The sequence below is a fragment of the Vipera berus genome (assembly GCF_964194415.1).
Source record: "Vipera berus genome assembly, chromosome: 1".
Taxonomy (NCBI): domain Eukaryota; kingdom Metazoa; phylum Chordata; class Lepidosauria; order Squamata; family Viperidae; genus Vipera; species Vipera berus.
The window spans coordinates 69972655-69992382 of record NC_138202.1 but is presented as its reverse complement, the minus strand read 5'-3'; the positions used below and the strand labels follow the sequence as shown (position 1 = coordinate 69992382).

General features: G+C 38.7%; 1 protein-coding gene across 4 annotated transcripts in view; it reads right to left on the bottom strand.

Annotated features, from left to right (window-relative positions):
* MIDEAS (mitotic deacetylase associated SANT domain protein) overlaps positions 1 to 19728 on the bottom strand; it is a 93022-nt gene that overhangs the window by 37499 nt on the left and 35795 nt on the right. For all 4 annotated transcript variants that reach the window (XM_081313993.1, XM_081313996.1, XM_081313995.1 and 1 more), the window contains one exon: positions 3043 to 4742. In XM_081313993.1, the coding sequence (XP_081170119.1) occupies positions 3043 to 4557 (1515 nt within the window). In that variant the 5' untranslated portion in view covers positions 4558 to 4742. The remainder of the gene's footprint in view (positions 1 to 3042; positions 4743 to 19728) is intronic.

Genomic DNA, 19728 nt, shown 5'->3' with positions numbered 1-19728 from the left:
CCTGTTAGCATGGCCAGGATTATTTTGGGAATGACCAGTAGAGTATAGGCAATCAACCCCAAAAGGAGCATCACAGATAAATTATACATTATACAAACCCCGAGTTGTTGTTGTTGTTGTTTTTTCTTTGTTTACTAGGCATATATCCTATGTGCTGGAAAGCATGCTAGACACAAGATGAAACATAACCATAAATATGGCAGTCATCTGAAAGACTGTGTTCTATTAAAGAAAACGTGTAACAAATGTTTGAGCAGTAGGCAAGAGAAATTCAATTATCCAAAGATCGGCTCTTTAAGCCCAAGTAGTGAAATCCTTCAAGTTACTAATGTATTTTTAAAGAAAAGGGGTCTTACTTCTGAAATCAATAGAATATTGGCATGTGGTACTCTTGTTTTGGCAGTCCACTATCCAGAGAAAAACTATTTCAACTTTAAAAAGCGAGTGCATAGAAGAGAAGCCTTTCAAATTTCAACTAAAATGAAAAATGTGTTATTTCGTATTCCTGAGAAATCTCAACTAAACATTTTCTCCAAACTGTTTGGGGCTTGTTCCCATGTAATTTTAAGCACTTTTTAAAGCAACTGAACAAATTTAAAATGATGGGATATTGGAGTGAGGTAGACACTAGAAAAAACAAACAAAAAGTCAGAAAATTATTATAAAAAACGCTTTTGGCCACCTCAAAACAATAATAATAATAATAATAATAATAATAATAATAATAATAATAATAATAATAATAATAATAATAATAATAATAATAATAATAATAATAATAATGTTTGATGTGACCTTGGAGGTCATCTAATCCAACCCCCTGCTCAGGCAGGAAACCCTATACCATTTCAGACAAATGGCTGTCCAGTCTCTTCTTAAAAACTTCCAACGTTGGAGTATTCACAGCTTCTGGAGGCAGGTTTTTCCACTGATTAATTGTTCTAACTGTCAGAAAAATTCTCCTTAGTTCTAGATTGTTTCTCTCTTTGGTTAGTTTCCATCCGTTGCTTCTTGTCCTGCCTTCAGGTGCTTTGGAGAATAGCTTGACTCCCTCTTCTTTGTGGCAACCCCTGAACCCCATGCTAATATGGCAAAAGATTAAGCAATTCGCTTAGAGAATACACAAAAAAGAAATGAGATAGGAATAGGGAATGCAATTGGTACTCTCACTACGACTAAACAGAGAACCCAAGATCTCTACAGTATAAAAGAGATTTGTTTTTGGTTTTTGGAGGGGAGGGGTTTAGGGTTAGTGCTTTGAATTAGTGTTGACTCCTAGCAACTGCCTTGACTAGTCCCTGTAGTTTTCTTGGCAAGATTTTTCAGAAATGGTTTGCTATTACCTAGTTCCCAGGACAGAGAAACAGTGACTGGCTTCAAAGTCATCCACCTGGCTTTATGCCTAAAGTCGAACTAGAACTTATTGTCCCCTGCTTCTAGCCTGGTACTCAACCACTACGCCAAACTGGCTCCCACAGGGAAGAATATAAGTAGGTATTATGTGTTTTTATTATCATAAAAATTTAAGACCACAATGTTGGGAGATTGTTGATTATATAATGGCAATTTACTTCTATATTTTATTCATGGGAGTTACAACTGGAGGAATAGTTAGAAATGTAGAGAACAAGCAACTGCTTAATTTCCAATTATTCCTACTGGTAAGAAAACTTGATTTACCTGCTAATATTTATACACAGGGACTCTTTGTCTATTTTATTCCATCAGCCTATCTATCAAAAAAAAACCAACCTTTCTTCAATTAATGTATGAGTTTATATGCACTTCCTAAGATTTTTTTTCTCTCCCCTCTTTCTTTGCTTTCTAGATATTAGAAAAATAGAAAAAGTCAATAGTTATTCTTTTTTTAAAATATATATATATATATATATATATAGCGCACTGGTTAAATCAAATATTTTTCCATTTTTAGATGAAAAAGACAAATCTTTTGCCCCATGGCAAAGAGAAAAAGTGATAACAAAGCCACCTACAATAAATGCCATATCTGGAAATAAAGTTATTGTAGGCGCTATTGTAGGTAGGTATTGTACGATATTAAAAAAAGAATTAAAGCTCAGCAGATACAAGGGCAAAAGTGATGCTAGACTTTGGCAGAATCAATGCAGGTTTAGACATGGGTGAGAAGACAGACTAGGGAACTTGTTCTTGTATGCCATTCAGGTACTAGAACTTGTGATTTGTCTAACCATCACACCAATCTTTTATTTGAATGGAATTGCAGGATTTTGGAGACAGTTATTTTTGCAGGAGTTAAAAGGCATTTGGAGGACAGAGAAAGAGGCCTTAATTATAGTAAACAGTTCAGTGGTGGAAACCATGATCTGTAGAAGTGTCTTGCTTTCCATTGCTGGCCAATGTAGTGTTGGGAATGAACAGACAGCTTTCTTACTTAATGATTCTGGGCCTCCAAGTCCCTTATTCATCTGTGGATTAATATGCAAAGGTTCTTAGCATGGTGGAAAGTATGGACCACTGGTTATCCAAGCTGAAGTCAATTTGCTGCCATCTGACTGATAAGTGCTCAGTTTAAATCCATTAGCTGGATTGCAGGTTTTCATTTCTACTTTCCAAATGTGCTTCCCTTCCATTTATAAAATATAAACGGTGTAACTAAATTAAGAAAGAGAACAGTAAGACGCTTCTCTCAGGTAGCAATTTATTCTTGATGTGACTGTCCATTGCTACTCTGCAGAAAGAGATAGACCAGTATTCTTCAAACTTGGCACCTTTAAGAATTCTAGGAGTTGAAGTCCACTCATCTTAATGATGCCAAGTATGAACACCACTGGGATACACAAACTGTCCTTGTTGATCTAAACATATGCAGGTATTTTCTCTTCTCAATTGCCAGAAATATGTGAGGAAAACAAAAACAAACCTCTGAAAATGAGATGAAAGGTTGTGAAGACACATCTCTGAAGAAAACAAAGTGATCATCAAAGGTTGCCAGCTACTTCCAACACTTCAGAAAATGAAAAAGAGTAACAGTCAAAGAACAAGTCAAGAGATATCACTTACCCTGACATTCTGAAGAGAAGCCAACTCAACAGCTTTCTGAGCCAGAGTTAAGAGGTTAGCCTCTTGAGAAATACGCCGTCTCCTCCGGGTACTCTGGATGACTCCTCCTCTAACTGCACCAAAGTCATTCGTTCTGGGACCAATGCCGTCAGTGGCAGCCACCTGTTTTCCTGCTTCTTGGGCATTCTCATACATGCCCATCTCCATGTCAGGCTGGCTTGGCTGACTCCCCGATGGCATGTCCCCATGGCCTAGTTCTTCCCTACTTAGTTGGGAATAACTTTCCTTGTGACTGAACATTTCAGACTGAGGTTGGAACTGGACTTCAGGGTGTTGCTGTGATTGCCAGGGATGGGTTGGCACAATGTTCCCAGGGTAGTCCTCAGCTGCCTTGGAGACCAGTGTTCCTTCTCCAGAAGGTATTGGTGGGACACCTTCCTTGGAGAGCCTGCGTGATCTCCTTGGGAGATTGATCTGTGCCTGTGGTAGCACTGCCTGAGGGTTCTGCTCTGTCAGAGCCTTCAGCAATTCCTGGTTCCTCTCAGAAACTGGGTGGAACTGATGGGAAACCATATGATGCTGAACAGGCTGAGGGGGTGCTCCCATATGTGGCTGTGGTACAGAAGCCGATGGCTGAAGGCCAAAAGTCTGCACTCCTGCCTGTTGGTGGTGGTGATGGTGGTGGTGCTGCTGCTGTTGGGAATAATAGTTTTCAAACAGCTGCAGCTGTGGAAGAGCCTGCTGTTTCTGCTGAGCAGTAAAAGCTGGGCTGGAAGATGTGGGAGCCTGTTGAAGAGCATGCAACAACTCAGGAAGACCCTGCTTCTGGCCCTGCTGACCAAAAGCCAGCTGGAAAGGTTGCAGAGAGAGGCTTTGATTTTGCTGCTGTTGCTGCTGCTGCTGTTGCTGCTGCTGCTGCATTTGCTGAAAAGAGCTCATCTGGGCCTGCTGCCTGGCCAATGCTTGCTGTTCCAACTGGGCCTTTTGGGATAGCATCTGCTGGACAGCATCCCCATACAAGTCCAGCTGTGATACCACTCCCCCTTTCTCCCTGTTCCTTTTCAGGGCATCTGGGTGGCCATAGTAATCTGGGATGCTGGCATTTGGATGTCCTCCTTTCTGGTTGCCACCATAAACTATGCCATGGTTCCACCCTCTGGGCTGAGGCTGCCAATTTGCCTCACTTCGCTCAGGCAGCCGGTTTCCCATTAGGGAACTCTGCCACTTGGCAGCAGCCAGTTGCTGGGGTGTCATCCTCACCTCCCCTCTGTCCTGATACACCGAATTCAGCAATGCAGCATTGCTGGGAACACCGCTGAAAACCCCAGCCTTGGTCAGCTCCATGGACTGGGTAGGAGGCACATTCCCTCCGTGGCCATAATACTGTCCTTCTTTTAGCTGCTGCTGCTGCTGCTGCTGGTGAGCTTCTTTCAGGAGAGCATCTTGCTCACTAAAAAATGCAACCCGCTTTCCAGCTCTTTTGTTTGAAGACTTTGGATGAGCCTGAAGACTCATGATTCGGTGCCTGTTAAAGTCAGATCAGCAACCAACCCATTGCAAATGCAAGAGCAGAACGGGAGGTAGAAAGTATGAAGCCAACAAAAGGCTCTCCTCTTGCATCAGCTAATCCATGCAGAGTTGGAAAGGATGGATCGCAATTTGTAGTTTAAAAGGACGAAAAGGTCCAATGGTTTCACTCCCTGAAACAGAAATATGCATTGTTAATAACAAAATAGGGCTTCCAGTTTGCGCACGCAACGCTGGCGGACGTCCCAGGAGAAGCTCTCCCCCTGCCGTCCGGTCTTTCTTTCTCGGAGGACCATGCAAAGGGTTAAAAGTCGCCTGCAGGGGCGACCACCGTGAGGAGGCTATCTCTCTACGATCGCAGAAGGGCGGTAGCCCTCCGTTTGATCCAGAGTTACTCCTCTGGCCCGAAGAAGAAGAGTTTGGCCATTAAGACAGCCGATCACTAAGCCGTTCCCTGCCGAAAGCCAAAATCACTATCAAGCACAACGAAGCAATCTGAAGGATTTGGGTGAGACCTTACCCTTCTTACTTCCCTAATTACTTTCCTGTGGGCTTTTCTTGAATATCTTTTTCCCCCTTCTTGAAAATTCGGGGACTGCTTACTTGGGGATTTGCAACCTTAAAGCCTCAAAAGAGCAGAAATCAAATGACTAAGCTAAATAATTAAGCAACTTTATCCTATACCTCTGAAATTTTTGGGCCACTACAAAATTTTTATTGTATATTTTTATGGGGATCTACTACACTATTTACTACTAATGATAATTACTATATAATGAAATAGATTAGCTATCAGAACATAACTTTGAATTATATTGTAGAATTTGCAATGATATAATAAAAGATATTATTTTAAAAATGGATGAACTACTAAGATGTTAAATAGAATATATTTGTTGTAATGATAGAGCTAAAAAATTTTCTTAATGGGCTAAAGGGAATCTTTAAAAGATACACATTGACTTTATACTTAACTTTTAGACCTTTAAAGGAAAAGAACGTTAGCTATTAGAATTGACTTATTTTACAGAATTTGGAAGGATCCAACAAAATATATTTTTTTCAATAATTAGTGAACTATTAAGATGTTAAATAGAATAAATTTGTATAACATAAGAATGCACTAAATTGAACAATATATGTATTTTAGACAGGATAACTACTATATAATGAAATGGGGAAATGTGGACTACCCGAAAATTGAGTTTTCCTTTATATATTATAGGCTAGTTCAGAATATCTTATTCCAATTAGGTAAAACGTAAAAACAGGACAATGGATATGTATATGGGAAAATATATTGAAAATTGTTCTAATTGATTGTGTTATAATTAGAAATGTATTAATTTGATTAATTTGACTATGCTATCATAACTAAGGGAATTGGAGAGGGAATTCTCGTTGATGTAATTTGACCTATCTATAAATGACTTTGTTATTTACTATTGTTTACTTTTAACTACCCAACCACCGTATTGCTTCATAAATACCTGGATGTAAAACTAAAAAAATCAATAAAACTTTATTAAAAAAAATAGTAAAACAGCAAGCAAAACCTGATATATAAGAGTAAGACATCCAAAAGCTTTACATTTTCTGGATCTCTCCACTTAAAGCAGACCAAAATACAGGTAGTCCTGATTTAGCAACTCAACTTGGTCATTAAGTGTAGATGTCACTAAGTAAAACCGTGACTGTGTTTCTAATTTTATTTCATATTTCCTTTGCTTTACAAACCTGCAGATGCCATATATGTCAAGACTAGTGAAGCGTTACTTTTTCATCACTGCTCTAACTGCAAACAGTCACTGTACAAGGCAGTTGCTAAATGAGGACAACCTGTGCTGCCTTTCAAGGAAGTTAAAAATGGATTTGTTCACTACACTTAAGGCATAAGCTGTTTTAAACCATGGCTTCTTAAATTACCACTGCAAAAAGGCTTCTACATAATTTTTTTATTTTTTAATGGCAATGTATGTGGAAGACATTGCATATATCTATATATCAAGGCTTTCCACTGCAGAGAATGAAACTTTATTTATGGACAACCAATTAATGCCATTTATTTACAGAGGAGATAGGCAGTGTCCACTGCTCACAGGTAATGTGCCAGTTTAGAGCATCTGAACAAAATTTGACAGTGGCCTGTTACATATATAATGCTAAACCCAAAGAACTAACCCCAGACAGGCAAACTACAAGCCTCATGCAATTCCCAAATTCATTTCTACAATTTTAGAATCCTCGGGATTGCACAATTAAGTGACAAATCACAGATAAAGGATGGCATTTTTCCCTAGATCTTTGTTAGCAGAAAAACAACATTATAAAGAGCAGGCACTGGGAGAAATAGAGAAAGCATGCTTCCAAGGTCCCAACAGATAACATTGTTTAATCAAAGGAAACTGGAATGTACCTACCATTAAACTGAGACAGACATATACACTAATGTAGTAGACTAATACACTATTCCAATTTTCCTTTTACAGAGCCCTAGCTGATAACAGTATTAGTTCTAGACACCCAAATGTTAAGACTATTCATGACTTTTTAATCTGTTGTATGATGCACAATGCTAATAAACAACTCTGGAACTCAAATGATACATTTTGAGCTGCTCCTGAAAGGTGGCTAAGTATTCATTAGGCAGATCCACAATGTCGTGCATTATATACTAGGAAAACCAGTATGAAAAGAGAGTAGCTGAGATCCTGCTTCCTGAAACTTCTGTTCTGAGGATGGGTCCTATCTAATCAACACAACGGAGGTTTCTAGCTAAGATAAGAAATCCTTTATTGTGATTTTTTTTTACTGTGGACACAACGGCACACATCAAAAATGAAATTTAGTTGCCCGCTCTCAAAGTGGAACACATACATGACCACACACCTAACCATACTATATACACATATATATTCTCTAATCTATTTCCAGTGTAAGCAGCTTCCATTTCAGAGAGGCGTAATACTTTTCACGTATGGAGATTACCATCAATGTCAACCAAAAAAAGCATAACTAATAAAACTACTGATGAAGCCCCGGTCCAGACACTCTTCCTAGAGAAGCACCGATGTGTACACAGCAGGGAAGATCCACACTGGATAAGCTGATTTTCAATTCAACTATTGTTGAAGGCATAAGGGGAAGTCCACTTATTTTTCCCCCAACTTCATAATGTAAAGAGCGCCAATGGGTTCTTTCCTCCTTCTAAATTGTTGCCACTCCCAGATAATCACTAACACTTAGCTAAATGTTGTACACATATATTAAGGTTAATTAAAAGTAATACCAACTGTAATAAGACAACTTGGATCTGGCCTCTTTTCAAGACCACACAAGGAAACTGATTGTAATGCAACTGTCTCCCAGTTTCTATACAAAAGAAGGCTGTCTACAAGCTTTCCCTTTACAAAGGCAAATAGCCACAACAAAAGAAAGAATGGGTGAGATGTGTGAAGAGAAACAGAAGGAATTTGAAAAGCCTACTTTAACATAATCTTTGGGGTCAACTTGGACCACAGTGCTGACTCAGCTTACCTCCAGCACAGGTAAACAAATAACTCAATTCTTCTAAAATACTTGTCTAATCCATCTGGAAAAATTAGAGATGAAGAAAATGTTATTAGAGAACACAACTGAAAGAATACAACCACAGGTGGTCCTCAATATACAACAATTCAATTAGTGACCGTTTAAAGTTTAAAACTCAAATACTTCGGCCACCTAATGAGAAGGAAGGACTCACTGGAGAAGAGCCTAATGCTGGGAAAGATTGAGGGCAAGAGAAGAAAGGGACGACAGAGAATGAGGTGGCTGGATGGAGTCACTGAAGCAGTAGGCGTGAGCTTAAATGGACTCCAGAAGATAGTAGAGGACAGGAAGGCCTGGAGGAACGTTGTCCATAGGGTCACGATGGGTTGGACACGACTTCGCAACTAACAACAACAACAAAGTTACAACAGCATTGAAAAAAATGACTTATGATCATTTTTCACACTTACAACTGTTGCAGCATCCCCATGGTCATGTCATCAAAATTCGCAACTTTGGCAAATGATTCATAGTTATGGCATTTGTTCTATCCCGGGATCATGTGATTTCCCTTTTGTGACCTTCTGACAAGCAAAATAAATGGGGAAGCCAGATTCACTTAATCATATTACTAACTTAACAATTGCTGTGATTCACTTAACAACTATGGCAAGAAAAATCATAAAATGGGGCAAAATTCACTTAATAAATGTTTCGTTTAGCAACATAAGTAAGTCAAAGATTACCTGTACAATAGCAATGCATGATATTAAAATATATGCTGTTGTCTATACAGAATATTGGGCTTGCATAGTAGATTCCGCATTCAAACAGACATCTGATGGATTTATCTGTATCAACAGTCTCCAACCTTTCCAGCTTGGCAGCCGTCTGGCACAGGAATGGGGGTGAGGGTGCATGAGTGGCAGGCACATGCATGTGTGCACAGCTCCATTTGTGTGAGGGGCAGGTGCTTGCGTTTGAGTGTGAAGCTCCTCGCACACGAAGCTCCACTTGTGTGAGTGGAGCTTCGTGCATGCTTGTTCGCTGATCCCTCAAGTGGAGATTGAAATCCACGTGCTTGCCCATCTCTCCCGCAGCCCGGGGGTTGGGGACTCCTGATCTATATAGTCATTTCACTTTCACACCAACTCTTAAAAATAAAAAAGTTATTTCTCCTTCAACTGCTCTTAGCAGGTCTTCTCATTTTTTTGGGCAGCCAAAGCCTGCACCTGAAGCAAAGGGAGAATGAAGCAAGTGCAGGAAACCTTCTGCAACATCTACTTCCCAGGGCCAGACCATCTCTATTTCCTTGCACGTGGACCACAGGCTTACCGTGTCATTGACTCACTTCCTCCTCTGCTTACCCTTGGTGAACCTTCCCTCCTCCACACTGGCTGCAAGCAGAGGCGCCCTGCAACCCAGCATTAGCAAGCCAGGGCGTTCCTTCACCAAGGCTGAAAAGCTCTCTGCTTGGGAGTTCAAAAATATCTCTGACACACAAGTATGTGCGCTCTCTCTCTCTCTCTCTCTCTCTCTCTCTCTCTCTCTCTCTCACACACACACACACAAACACACACACACACACAGAGGTGGAAAATGCCTGCTTCAAATGCAACTGATACTGTACTTGCATTTGGTGTACTAGATGGAGAAAAGGCCACGGCAGGCATTTAGACTCTCTCCAGGCTGTGAAAGCACCTCAATTAGGCAAAAGTAAAAAGTTCTCTTTGTGTATGGCTTATTCACAAGTTGCACCAAGTCCACGGTAAATACTGACTGGATGTGAAGCTACAAGTTTTTCTCAGAAGGAAAAAAACTAAGACTTGTTGTGTCAGATAACGGCAAACCAATGCCCCCAAACAGTAACCATAGAAGGTATAAGCCATCTTCTGCAAGTCTTTCCCTTAAACTATTTCTCCTCCCCCTCCCCTCCCCTCCCCAGTATAGCATGCTAATTCTGCCCTCAGGTCACCCTCTCACTTGGAGATGAATACGCAAATCTCCCATCTCTGCTTTGCTTTGATTTCTCTACCAAGCAGCAGAAACTTCAATGCTACTAACCCTTTCTAACCCACATAGAATACTTTCAGTTTACTTTCATTTTTCTTTTTACATCTACAGAATGTGGTTTCTAAGACAGACAGCTTTGCCCAAACCAGCACATTTGCAATTAAAACAAACAACTGTCCTGGAGTTCCTGAAGGATTAATGCAGCACTTAGGAGCCAAGGAAGGCTTCCTTTTGTCAGAACATCTCTATAACAGTTCATCAAATACCTCTGGGAATCAGTGCTTCCTAGTTTCTGCTCCTGAATTTTGTGGAATATTTTCCCTGAAGATGGAACTTCTCTTGAAATCATCCCAACCACTGTCCTTCACTATTGGTTTAGGAGGTGAGGTGGTGAAGGTGTTAGCCTAGAAACAGGGGGGGGGGGAAACTAGGTTCAGGTCCATCTTTAGGCACAGAGATTCATGGTGTGGCTTTGAGCCAGTTATACTGACTCTCAGGACAACCAATCTCACACGGGTTTTTTTTAATTGTACAAATATCATCAGGGTCTGCAAAAGTTACCTTTCCCCAAGAAATGTTGATATCATACAGAGTCATTTTGTTTGCACCATATATGGAGAAAACAGGGTTGACAGCTCAATTCTGTGTGTTGTTACATTCAGGAATAATCATATACAAACCAGAATAACAGCTGACAGCACATTCCCACAAAAGAAACTATTTTTGCATGCCTACAATCCCAAATACGAACATACCTATGTGTTTATGGAGAAATATAAATTATTAAATAAGTTACAAAGAGTAATAAATATCATTTAAGCACTGGATTCTGCTCCCCTCCAATTTTTCTTCCAAAGCTAGTGCTTTCCAATTTATAAATTTATTTCCAAGCAAGAAAAAAAATCATAAAATGGTTTTTACAGTAAACTAGGCTTGGCTATAAAAGGTTTTTTCCTCAAAACATTGTATACGACTTTCTGTAAGTTATAAAGGTAATGTAATTCCTGATGCTTTTCTCTAAATCTTACACAGTCAACTCAGACACAATTGCATTATATTGTATGAAAACCTAATGTTTTAAATAAAAATAGATAGGTGAATATTTTCTTTCAAACATTTTAAAAAATCAATAAGAATTCTCTGACGGCATGACTAAAGTCCTGCCCCTTTTTAATATGCATTGCAGGTGGCATGTTGACTTCTTTGATCACCAAGTGGATACAGATCCCAAACTATCGTGTTGTTTTTAAGAACTGAAAAAGCATTTTCCAACAAAAAGGGATTTTTATACTTGATTCCAAAATCTTATTTCAAGTCCGTTTGTAACTTTCTAAGATCAAACTTCTAATCATTCTTCTGCTGTTTATTCCAAAAGAATGTTTAAGTACTAAAACTTGTATTTAAAACCTATTTCACTAAGGACTGAAGGAAATTCACCCAGTGTTTTCAGACTTGTCAGTACAAAGGTTCCCAGTAGCTGAAAAACATTTAAACAATAATTTCCAAAAGGGATTAGAAAAGAAAGCATGTGAACCCAGTATCCTTAAAGGCACTGACCACAGTATAATTTCCCTTGGTCTCCCAGAGCTCTTTCAGTCTCCTTGAAGGTAGCAAATGTACAGGTAGTCCTTGACTTACAATACATTAGTGGCGATTCAAAGCTACAATGGCATTGAAAAACTGACTTATGACTATTTTTCACATTTATGACCGTTGCAGCATCCCTATGAATCAAGTGATCAAAATTCAGATACTCAGCAACTGACTCATATTTATGACGGTTGAGATGTCCCAGTGTGATCCCCCTTTTGCAGCCTTCTAACAAGCAAAGTCAATGGGGAAGCCAGATTCATTTCACAACTGTGTTACCAATTTAACAACTGGAGTGATTCACTTAACAACTGTGGCAAGAAAAAGTTGTAACATGGGGCAAAACTTACTTAACAAATGTCTCACTTAGCAACAGAAAGTTTGGGCTCAATTGTTGTAAGTCAAGAGCTACCTGTGTAGAGCGCTTGTGGGTAATCTGAAGTCATCTCATCTGGAAAGGAATTACAAAGAGCTGGTCTACTCATCAGCACTTCATTCTTCCAGAGAGTAGAGCAGTCTTCAGTTTGCTGTTTCTTCCTCAGAAGCCCCTTTCCCCCAAAAAACTCAAAATTTGAAATACCTGCTTTTCCTTCAACAAGTATGAAACATATATTTTGCACTTGAAATAGGTGGCTTTAATCATTTTGGAAGTTTTAAGCTTATAAAATTCTAAGATGATCAAAAAAAGCCAAACGTAAAACAAAAGCTTCCCATTAAAAACAAATGTTTTAAACTTGAAATGATGTGGTTCAAATTTGAGATGTTTTGCATTTCAACCAGTATACCATTATCAGTTCTTTGGGAGGAAAAGGCATAATTAAACATTACACAGAAGAATGTGTTTTACATTCTCACTTTGTCTTTTGTCCGCCACATAATTTGCCAAGCCAATTCTCAGTCTGAAACTAACTTATGAGGAAAATGTTGACACGTCTTACTAGGTTTTTTTTAAGATAATACAGACGTTACATATTCAAAAGCTATTTCTATTCAGTTCAATGAGAATCACGAGAAAATCTGAACATAATAGTGAGTTAACTATGATCATGACTCAAACTGAGAAAACGTGGCACTTTTATTTAGCACAATCCCTCTGGATAACTATTGTCTTCCAGCATATCTGAAGGAGCAACTTTTACATTTCACCATTCAGGATACTATACAGTCTACCACAAGAATTTTTTTACTATCTGAAGAAAAAATTACATTTTAAGGGTTCCATTGGGCAACATAACAAAGTTCAGATTCTCTGTTTTCATTTTTGCTTAGTGCACCAATTAAAATTAATCAATTGCCATATTATCCTTGCTTCTGTTCTCTGCTTAATTTGCAAATCAACTATTTTGCTCAAGACACAAAAAATTCAATTTACTGTAAAATTGTGTGAATGCATCAATACAGTGCGTGTTATCTCAGCTTGCAGAGCTTGGATTCATTGAGTTTACCAAAAATGTAAATATTGCAGAATATACAGCCTCATCCTACATAACTAAGCTCCATTTCATGCTGAATAAACTAAATTATTAATGTATCTTAAACAGAAAACTATATTTAGATTTTTACTCCAAAAGCATTTTATTAAAATAAATTTGATAAAAATAAAAAATCTGATTTAAATTTTAAATTTTTTTTTAAAAAATCATCGATCATTATCCACCCTGATTTATAATTGATATTTATATTTTAAAATTGAACTCAGCCATTATTTTGTTGTTCCAGAACATAAGGTGCAACTTCACATGCCCAACAAATACAAGTAACTAATATGTTTACTCAGCATTTTTCCAACTGAGATCAGATCTAAGTTGCAGATAGCATTGCCACAGCTTATGCTCTAGTCTTCTTTTAATTGTTTCTCCACAGTTCCTTGAATTTTCTACCACTTGACTATGGAAAAATCTTTAAGCATGAATGCCTCAAAATGTTTTTGTGTTATATTTTGACTGGTTTTAATAAAAACTGTTGCCTAAATATGGACTTTCCTTTTCTATGGATCTGCAGAATACTTTGTGAATATTTAAATTTATTTTTATTTACCTGATTTCTACATCCATCTCATCAAATGACTCTAGGTTGCGTACCTCATAAAAATATAAAATAATACAGAACAAATACAGAATAGAAAAACCCTAACTCTTGCCACAGATGTTAATATAGCCAAGAAATGTGACCCTTAACATAGTCAGGGCATTAGGCCCATAACCAATCAGGTCTTCGTGGCCTTATAAAAGGGTTGGGGTCATTATGATCTTTGAAGGGAGAATTGTTCCAGAATGTTCCTATCATAGAAAATGAACTGTTACAATGATGCATCCCAAAATGGTGCCCCAGGAGCTTTCATTTTCTGCTTGTTCCTATTTAACAAAGACCTCCAGATATACTGTTTACTTTCCCTGCTTTGTTGCAATATTATTGGATATGCTTCCCTTCTGCAGCTAGATATTGATTTTATTCAGCACTGTTTTTATCGCAGATGCTTTAGCTTGATATGTAAAGTACCATGGTATAAAAATCTGGCATATAAACAAGAAGTAGGTCAGTTGGGAGTTAAAATATTTGCCAAAATTACACAATTTAAACAATGTCCCCTCACATTAACTCTCCTATAGTTATACAAGATTTCGTCCCTCAATTTTGAAAAACAATTCTGAAAAATGAGCCCTGTTCTTTTATATTCTTTTTAATCTTTACATATCTTCTATTTCAATCAGGAGATTCATATCCCCACCTCTAACAACATTATGCTTCATTTGCTGCCCATCTGTCAAGAGCCTCCTGCAGTCCTCCTCCTCAATTTCAACTGCTATTCCAGTTATTCCTAATTATGTTGATAGTCATAAGCAGACTTATATATACCCTTTATAATGTAATCCTATATATGTTTACTCAGGACTAACTCCAACTATGCATACAACGCTTAATTACAAACAATAAATACAAGAAACAACCACACTTTAAAAAGAACTATTTAAAAAGGCACAGGAAAGGATATTAACCGCAGTAAGGGAGCCATTGCAAAAGCTCACCATTCCTGGGACCCCCCAGGCCAGATACAGAGCCATGTCTTGAGGAACTACAGAATATGGAGAGGGATAGAGTTAATCATACTAGGGGGAGGAGATTCCACAAGGCCATCAACATGGCAGAGATGACTCTCCTCCTGGGACCTGCCAGATATAATTCCCTGGCAGATGGGACCCAAAGCATGCCTTCTCTGCCAAATCTGATGGGGGGGGAGAAGCAGATGTAATCAAGGAAAAGCAGTCCCCCAGATTTCCTCACCCCATGCCATGAAATTTCAGTGAAATCCCAAATAAGTATGTAGAGAACTGAATCTTAAGTTGATTCCTGTACAAGCCCTTTAAAGAATGGGATCTCTTCATTTGAAGTTATAACAGCATGGAAAAAGTGACTTAGGACCATTTTTCATACTGATGACTGTTTGCAGCATCCCCACGGTCATGTGATCAAAATTCAGAGGCTCGGCAACTGGTTCATATTTATGATGGTTGCAGCGTCCTGGAATCATGTGATCACCTTTTGTGACCTTCTGACAAGCAACAGTCAATGGGGAAGCCAGAGTCACTTAACAGCTATGTAACTAACTTAATAACTGCAGTGATTCTCTTAAACAACTGTGGAAAGAAAGGTTGTAAAATGTGGCAAAACTCACTTTAACAACTGTCTTGCTTAGCAACAGAAATTTGGGGTTCAGTGTTGGTCAAAAGTAGAGGACTATCTGTACAGAAACTTAAAATAAGTAATAAAACTACTATGTATGTTTTAACATGTCTAATATAAATAAAATATTGCCCTAGTTCACACATTCTACTAGTCCATGTTTTCTATGTCATAATGAAGTTTTGGCTAAATAAGAAAAAAAATCAAACAAACTAATTTACGGCTAGGCAGAATACCGTATATACTTGAGTATAAGCCGACTCGAGTATAAGCCGAGACCCCCAATTTCACCCCCAAAAACTGGGAAAAGTTGTTGACTCGAGTATAAGCCGATCCGCCGTTCTGCATGCCTCGGAGGCTGGATCCGCGCTCTGCAAGCCTCTGGGATCCTGGGAGGCCTAATGCAAGCACCAGCCCGCCTGCCTCAGGTCTCCCCCACCCCCAGATACTGGGCTTCAGCACAGCTGGCTGTCTTGCCAAAGAGAAACATCTGGGAAGGAAAACCCTGTCTTACCTCTTTCCCAATTCTGCCTCTGCCCTTCCTCCTACCAAGGTGTTCTGGGACTAGTTCCCTAGCCTTTTGGAGCTTTTGGTGTTCGCCCATCAGCTGTCTACGGGGAGGCAACAAAGCTGCCTCTCTAGGCTTTGAGAAAAGGCCCCTTGCACAAAAGGCAGCTTCAGGACGAGCTTCCAAAAACCCTTTCCTTCCTTAACGCCCTCCCCACCTTCCCCCAGAAAGCCATATTTCTTTTTTTTTTATTGAAAATTTTTATTGAAGTTACAATATTATCCCCTCCCCAACCCACCCCAGAACCCCTCCCCCTCCCCCATATTTCTTCAATAACAAAAACATAAAAAGCTGGTTGGGATGTACTCGCTGATTTTTCCCCCCCCCTTTTTTTAGATGCTAAAACTAAACTCTCCCTCTGCCTTCCAACCAATATCCCTTTTTAAAATCTTACCTTGGCTCCAGATGGAAGAGTAGAGGAACTAAGCTAGTAAGGAGAGAATTTTTTTCTGCAACTTTTTACTCCTGAAGTAGTAGTAGTAGTAATAGTAGTAGTAGGAATAATAATAATAAATCCCTAAAAGTTGTGCCAGAAAATGGAGGACGCTGGGTCTTTGCAAGTTTTAGCTGTCTGTCAGACTGCCTGAAAAGGGCGGCCTTCAGGCAGCCAGGCGGACAGCTAAAGCTTGCAAAGACCCAGCGTCCTCCATTTTCTGGCATAACCTTCGGAGATTACTTTAAACAAAAAAACCAAAAAAAACCTTCAGAGGAAAAACAGCTGCAGAAACATTTTGTCTCCTTGCTGGCTTGGTTCATCTACTCTTCAGCCAGGAGGGAGTCCAAGGCCTAGAGAAGGAGAGCTTTGCAGCATCCCTATGGACAGCTGATGGGCAGACAGCTGAAAGAAGCAGGCAGGCAGGGCGCGGAGGAACGGAGACCTGCAGGTCTCGGACGGCGGTGGCTTGGGAGAGGTGCGCGCGATCCCGGAAGCACCAAAGCCTCGGCCGCGCACAAGTCCTCGGTAAGTTTTTTTTGTTGACTGGAGTATAAGCCGAAGTGGAATTTTTCAGCCCAAAAAGTGGGCTGAAAAATTCGGCTTATACTCAAGTATATACGGTATGTCAATCTAGTCATTTTCTTCAAGAAATGGGGCAAATGAACACACATATTGCTAAACACATTGATTTGTGCTTGTAAGCCGCCCTGAGTCTTCGGAAAAGGGCGGGATATAAATGGGATTATTATTATTATTATTATTATTATTATTATTATTATTATTATTATTAATAATAATAATAATTTTTTGTACCATTTGACTTCCTCCTCCACCTTAGCAAAGAAACTCATATGTTAGATAATCAAAGAACCATGTTAATTACCACTTAAGTGATCACTCGTGCTCAAGTAAGAGTCACACCCCAGGCACTGAAACATTCACAAACAATAAGCTCCAAAAGGCTTATATAAAGATTGTGTGGTTAAAGCACATTGATAAAACAATATCCCTAAGCTAAGGACTTTTATGACTTACTGGCAAGACTTTAATATTTCACTTGGTTCTACTATCATCGTATCAAATTCCAGATAATTTGATGGAACTAAAACTCATTCTAGTAGAAGTCACTTAGTCCTACTTTATATTTCTTCTTAACTGCAAGGTTAGCATGGTTAGAATAGTAACATATACATGGACTATCATGGCCAAGTGGTATAAAAAGATTGCAGGGTAGATTAATATGGAAGGGACCACAAGCCAGCATAAAACACACAGTCCACATGTAAAAGATCCGAGATTCAATCTCTGCTATTTGCCAGATCAAATAATTCCATGAAATAAGACCTTTGCTTGAAGCATTAGCCCTGTTAATGGGGGGGGGGGGAAACATATGCTACAGCGATACCAGGGCTCATATGCTTTCTCCTTTCCTATCATACACTGAGAAACTCTACTATATACATTTGTTCCAATACAGCAGAAATTCTTAAATAACTGGACCTTAGACATTAATGATACAGATGGTCCTCTCCAGTCAGCTGGCTCACCACTTAAGTTCCTGCCTCCCCAAATTCACTACCTGTCAGTGCTTTGATGTTACACAGCTCTTCCAGATGTAATCATATGATCAAATGTTCTTTCTCTGTGAAGATATCTTTCCGATAGAAAAGACATATTACTCAAGAAAGTTCTACTGAAGAACATCCCTGTCCAGCAGATTTATGCTAAGAGATGTTACTATTAGATGACAATTATGATATGGGGTACACAAATTATTTCTAGCAGTAATATTTAATTCTGCACTGAATTTGGGGATACAACACTGAGAAATAAAAAACATTTAAACCTGGACAGATTGGGAAAGGACACACAAACCCAACTATCTTCATTACTTTTCCCACAACTATATAATTATACTAGTGATGATGATGATGATGATGATGATGATGATGATGATGATGGAAGGGAAAGGGAAACCCTATACCATTTCAGACAAATGGTTGTCCAGTCTCTTCTTAAAAACTTCCCAGGCAACCCCTGAGATATTGGAACACTGCTATTAGTCCTTCTTTTCACTAAACTAGACATACCCAATTCCACCAACCGTTCCTTATACGTTTTAGCCTCCAGTCCCCATAATCATCTTTGTTGCTCTTCTCTGTAATCTTTCTAGAGCCTCAACAACTTTTTTACATCGTGACGAGCAAAACTGGATGCAGTATTCCAAGTGTAGCCTTACCAAGGCACTGTAAAGTGGTATTACCACTTCACGTGATCTTGAGTTAACATGCATTTCCATGGTTTAAAGCTGAAAATGAATAAATGGGATATTCGTTTATTGGGCAGTATTTGCATTTCCCAAATATTTAATGGTCAGAAATGCAGAAAATTTGAGACCTGCTGCCAGAGTATCTATAATTGGGGACTCTGTTGGACCTATTTAATTAGGATTTTGCTGCCACCATAACCAACCAGGTTCTTTTACAAAGAACATCCATAAACAAGACACAAATACAATAGCATTCCCTCATTATGTTCTACTACATTTTTTTACATTATTACATTTTTTAAAATGAACCATTCTCCATTATACAAATTTTTTTACATTATTACATTTTTTAAAATGAACCATTCTCCATTATACAACAGGGAAATTAGTCCCTAAATCCATTTTCGTTATCAGTAGAAATATACTGACTTTAAAAACAAGTGACACAAAGCCTGCATTTTTGCTTTGTTTTAGCCATATCCTGTAAACTTCAGCAAGTAATGTTTATACGTGTTGAAGAAAGGAAGCATACTGCAACAGTGTTATATGAATTTATTAATGTATTCAAGCTACTATATTCAAGGGCTATAAACCAGAGATTAGGTTAAAAGCACACTTTGAATGCAATATAGCTTTTATGGTTAAATATTGGGTGCCTACCATTTTTATTGTTCTTTCTTTCATGCTCATTTTCTGCCTTAAATTCTCTTTCAGGGAAATAAGATGGGATACAAATCAATAAGATAAAATAAGAATCAATTTCATTAGTGCCCCAAACATTATTAAGTTTTAGCAGAGAAGGAATCCGCTGTTCTATAAGAAGTCAGGATCTGATCCATGACATTGACAAAGTAGCCTTAGCAAAATGTATTATTCTTCTCACATGGAGCCATGAAAACATATCACAACAGATACTGCTCCAAATGAGAGGAATAAGTGACAGGCAAGTGTATGCTTGGATAAATGGGTCAAAATTTGCCAGAAGTCCCCACATCCCTTGTGGTTTGAAAATATGCTTCCACATGCAAATTCCTATCGATCCAATTAATGAAATTCAACCAATTCAAGCTA